Source organism: Quercus robur, chromosome 5, assembly GCF_932294415.1.
Source record: "Quercus robur chromosome 5, dhQueRobu3.1, whole genome shotgun sequence".
Classification (NCBI taxonomy): Eukaryota; Viridiplantae; Streptophyta; class Magnoliopsida; order Fagales; family Fagaceae; genus Quercus; species Quercus robur.
The window spans coordinates 74,011,788-74,017,108 of record NC_065538.1 but is presented as its reverse complement, the minus strand read 5'-3'; the positions used below and the strand labels follow the sequence as shown (position 1 = coordinate 74,017,108).

The 5,321-nt window shown below is 36.7% G+C and overlaps 1 protein-coding gene across 1 annotated transcript; it reads left to right on the top strand.

The window, feature by feature from the left end:
* Window positions 1–1,167: 1,167 nt before the first annotated feature.
* On the top strand, window positions 1,168–4,612 carry LOC126727024 (ultraviolet-B receptor UVR8). The gene is made up of 5 exons (XM_050432478.1): window positions 1,168–1,358; window positions 1,520–1,699; window positions 2,704–2,739; window positions 2,887–3,011; window positions 3,101–4,612. The coding sequence occupies exons 1-5, from the start codon at window positions 1,277–1,279 to the stop codon at window positions 4,373–4,375; spliced, it is 1,698 nt and encodes a 565-aa protein (XP_050288435.1). The 5' UTR covers window positions 1,168–1,276; the 3' UTR covers window positions 4,376–4,612.
* The last annotated feature ends 709 nt before the right edge of the window (window positions 4,613–5,321 follow it).

Here is a 5,321-nt window from a genome sequence, read left to right as displayed (position 1 = left end):
AATACAATCTTACATAAAAATCATGTCTCAAAAACACGATTTTAGTTCTACATATTAGTTCGATATTAGACATCCAAATCTTAGCTTTAACACAGAAATTCAATAGTATTCATTTTATACCGAAATGATGTCTTAGAAATAGTATTTCAATTCACATATGAGTTTGGATATTAGACATCCACATTTAAGACAAAAATATAGTCTCATTCATATTATGGGTGTATTTGGATTGAACTTATTTTTGCTGAAACTGAAATTGAAAACACTATAGCAAAATAATTTTTAAATGTGTGAATAATATCGTGGGACCCGTAAACAGTGCATGAACAGTACCGGAACAGTACGTGAACAGTGACATTTGTCTCATGAACAGTAAATTTTGTCTCTCCCTTAAACGAGTGAAAGCAAAAAAAGAAAAAAAAGAAGAAAGGAAAACGTGATGCAGGATTCAGCGGAAACGTTGAATCCAAACCCACACTATGTAGAAATCATGTCTTAAAAACGAGTTTGGATATCTCTAAGGATAAAATTCATTGTTTTCATGTTATACATAAATCATGTCTTGGAAACATTATTTTAGTTCTACATATCAATTTGGATATTTGACATTTTAACCTTTAAAGGTTTTGATATCTTTAATGTAGGAGTAACTTCTTCAAATAGTATTCATATTATACAGAAATTGTGTCCTAAAAACATTATTTTGGTTCTACTAATTAGTTTGGATATCTTTCAAGCAAAAATTCAAATAGGATTCATTTTATACCGAAATTGTATCTTAGAAACACTATTTCATTTCACATATGAGCTTACATATCATATGATATCATCATTAAGGCAAAAATACAATCTTATTAATGTTATGCAAAAATCATATCTTAGAAATATGATTTCAGTTCTACATATCATTTTGGATATCTCTAACGTAAAAATTCAATAGTATTCAATTTATATCGAAATCATGTCTTACAAACACTATTTCAAGAACATAGCCAACCTCCATTCTCATGCTCTTGAAGAACCATCAATTGGGAACTTGGGAGAGAGAGTGAGCTTAAGTTTGATATCAATAAGTTTTTGGTCATTTGGTTGGTTTATATTTAGATATTATGAATAATGATTACTTGGAATTAGAAAAGCTAACTATATCACATTTTATTGTTTTATTACAGTCTCAAACGACTGTCGTTTAATTGCCGATAGTCGCCGCTTATCAACACCGACTCTATTATCAGCTCTCAATCATTTCATTTTCACTATTATTCGGCAACCAACAATGGATGATGCCGGGCCTCTCCTAGCCAGTAAAAAAGTGGTGGCAGTCGCTACCGGTGAAGCTCACACTCTCGCTCTCACAGGTGACAAACTCACACCCTGCTTTTAACTTTGCTTGGACTTTTCTGCTCTCATTTATTTGATTTCTTAGCAAACAGTTATTATAGGATACTATAATCGTAAAATCTGGTACTTTCCCACATAAACATCCTGTTTGGTTGTTCTGTTTTGGTGGAGATTGCAGGTGATGGGTGCGTGTACACGTGGGGAAGAGGCATGTTTGGCCGACTTGGAACCGGTTCAGAATCCGACCAGCTTTTTCCAGTTCGGGTCAATTTTGATTCTTCCCGTAGATCCAAACAAGACCCACCACTCAAGTTTGTTGCTGTCGCTGCTGGTGCTTATCATAGTCTTGCTCTTGCAGGTTAGTCCTATCTTCCTATGGATTTCATTTTCGTTTTTTTTTTTTTTTTTTAGTGATTGTGCTTGGCTAATTTATTTGAAGTGCCCATTGAATTTGGTTGCGTTGGTTTGTATTAAATTTGTTATTTGCCCCCAATAGTTATGATGGTTGTTGCAAGGTTATGACAAATTACTGTTCAAAAAGATTAAAATATACCCGAGTTATCAATTGATCCTTGTCAATTCAATGTGGCCGGCATTGGGATAAGTATATGGTCTATTGGACAAAGATAAGCCTTTTCCTTTATGTTCTTGGTTTGCTGTTGGTTCTTGCCTTTCTGGGGAAATGCATTCTTTCTTTTCTTTTCTTTCCTCTTCAAGACCATTGAGATATTTAAAGGACCAAAATGTATTATTTAATTTGGAATCTGGTTAGCCTAATGGTGTTGAACATTCCTACCAGCGAACTAAATGATGAACTGCATTAGAGTTGAAGTCTTAGTGACTAGTGAGGTCCTTAAATAAATATACTTTGTTTTTATTTATTTATTTATTTATTTATTTTTTATTATTATAAATAACCAAATAATTGGCATCTCTAGAGCACGAAGATATCATCTTTTATTAGGGAATAACCTGTGCCTAATGTAGTGGAAAGATGGTCGTTTAAAAGGATATATGCTTTTTTTTTTTTTTTTTTGTTTTTACTCTGTTGCTGAAATTTTTGGTTTTGTAGTGAGACTACAGCTTCTTGCCAAGAAATCTATGGAATTTGTGAGCTATGTGCTCCTCAGTTGTCTAGAATGATCAAAGGGATGCGTGGGTACAGCTTAGTAATGTGACACACTACACAAGGCTCATGATGATAGTCGAGTTTAGACTTGTATAACCATAAGATTTCAAAAGGGGCATCTAAGAATTGGTTTAATCTAAAGCTAAATTTAACTCAGAAAAAAATGAAATAAGTGGGAATTGGAAGCAATTTTTCCCTGGCTCTGATTTTTCTGGCTTTCTGTGTATTGGCAGATGATGGATCCATTTGGTGCTGGGGGTATAACATCTGTATCCTTCATACTGGGGGTTTAATACCTTCTTTCACTGCAGTTGGTTCCCAATAGAGTGTAGTTTTTGAAGTTTAGTTGCTAATATTTCTTCCCTATGCTTTTGATTCTTTTGTGTATTTTCTGTGCATCCTTGACTATTATATGGATGGCCAACTTGGTGTCAGTGGAGAGAATTCTGCAGTACCATGCTTGCTGAAGCAATTCATCGAGCTAGACTCTCCTGATCCTCTGACAGATGAGTCAGAAATAAAAAGTAAAGAGTCACTGAAGGTATGAAATCCTTTGTATTGCTGCTGCACTGGAAAGAGTCTGGTCTAGAGTCTTATCTAGTGTACTTGGCATCACTTTGTCTACCGCAGGTTTGTTCTGTCAAAGCTGGAGGAATGATGTCACTGGCAATTGATAATCTTGGGGCCCTCTGGATGTGGGGCAATTGCCCACAGCCAAGCAGCAGCAATGAGGGTGTGTTCTCTCTTGTAAGCATTTCCACCCCAACTCCTGTCTGGGATTTCCATGGCCACACTGTTGTCAAGGTGGCATGTGGAAATGAGCATGTTCTAGCCCTGGTTAGTGCTGGAGAAACATATAAAGGTGAAGATCTATTATGTTACTCTTGGGGTAGCAATAACCATGGCCAGTTAGGCTTGGGGGATAGAGAGAACAGGCTACATCCTGAAATCATTAAAACATTTAATGAAGACTCCCCTTGGACAGTTTATGAGGTAGCATGTGGGGCCTTCCACACAGCTTTACTTACTCACAAAAAGAGTCCAAGTGACACTCTAGAAAGTGTGTGCTGGACATTTGGCCTTGGGGAAAATGGGCAGCTTGGGCATGGAACTACACAGAGTGCATTATTTCCTGAACTTGTGAAAGAACTGCCACAGCCTGTTTATCTGATCTCTGTTGACTGTGGCTTGTTTCACACTAGTGTTCTATCATCAGCTGGAGATGTGTGGTCATGGGGAATGGAGAAGGGTCTTGGCCTATGCCCAGATGCTACTTTTACCGGTACTGATGCAGGTGATGCTGTTTCTCCTCTCCATATTGGGCATAAATTTCATGATCCAGTTGAAGTTGCATGTGGGGCTGCACATACTGTTATTGTTGAACATGATGGATATAAGATTTGGTCTTGGGGTCGGGGAAGGAGTGGGGTTCTTGGAAATGGTAAGACAATTGATTGTTATTCTCCTACTATGGTAATGTGGCCTCCCCTTTCAGAAGCTTTTGAACAAGAGGAATTGAAGACTTCTAGTGAGGAAGATGGTGTTGGAGCAAAGGGTTCTGAGGGAGTCACAGAAGCAGATAAAAGATTGTCTTTGGCAATGGAGGAGATGAAGCTGCTTCAATCAAAACTTTCTGTGATGGAACGGTATGCTAGCATACTTCATGGCTCAGTTTTTGGAAAACCTTTTGAAGAGCAAGATATTCCAGCCTCATTGCAGAGCATAGGTACTTTTGACATTGCAAAGGAATGGGAGAACATGTTGGAGGCGGCAGATCGTACAAAGCTCATCAGGTTGGAAATGTTCTACCGAAATATGCTTGCAGGTGTCAAAGACAAGCTAATGAAGAGAAGAATCCAGGAGATTGTAAAGGAGTGTCTCCCTTCGTCTTCTATCAGACAGTAGTAATAAAATTAGAGGAGTTGAGGTGCTTTTTATTCTGAATAAAAAAGGTCAGTTCTGCAAACATGTTATTAAATTGTGCTCATTATATAATTTGTTAGGTCTCTCAGCTTCTTTTTATTTGAACTCTGTGAGATCTTGTGTTATATATGTCTTAAGTTCTGGATATTATTCTGCGTGTACAAAAACTCTTTCAAAATAAATGTGAGGAAGAGGAAGGTGGGAAACAAGATTGTTTTAGTATGTTTTGCACTTAATTTCATACTGAGATACTTAGTGGCTAACTCTTTTTTGAGTGTTAATCCAACATGTTTTAAATGGAATTGCATAGGTAGATAATTGCTCGGAAAATTATTTTCTAACAAAATATCACCATGCATGTTTCGAAAACATAGTATTTTTGGTATAACAAATTTCTTTTTGTTGAACAAAAAACTGGAACATTTTTTGCTTTATATTATATTTTTGTCTCTCCACCATCAACTCCTGTGAATCTGTGATTATGATTGGAGATTTCATTGGCGTCCATTTTTTCATGGGGGAGGGCATTGTTCTTGCAACTACTAATTGAAGCTCCAATATAGAATTTTATAGATCCAGTGAGATGAATCCAAAGCTTTAACTGTTTCAGAATAATGAGACTCACCAAGCTTTGTTGGCGCTAAATCTGCTTGAACAACACCAGTATAAATGCACACCAGATCCTAGGATTGGCTTAGTTAAGGAATAAAGATAGATTTTGAAGGATATCTGGGACATTTGAAAGGTATATCTATTCACACACACACGAACAACACCGGTATAACTGCACACCAGATCCAAAAATTGGCTCAGTTTAGGGATACAGATGGATTTTGAAGGTGATCCGGCACATTTGAAAGGTATAAACACACATGACAGGGATCTATGCGTCCTTATATATACTTGAACAACACTGAGTATAAATGCA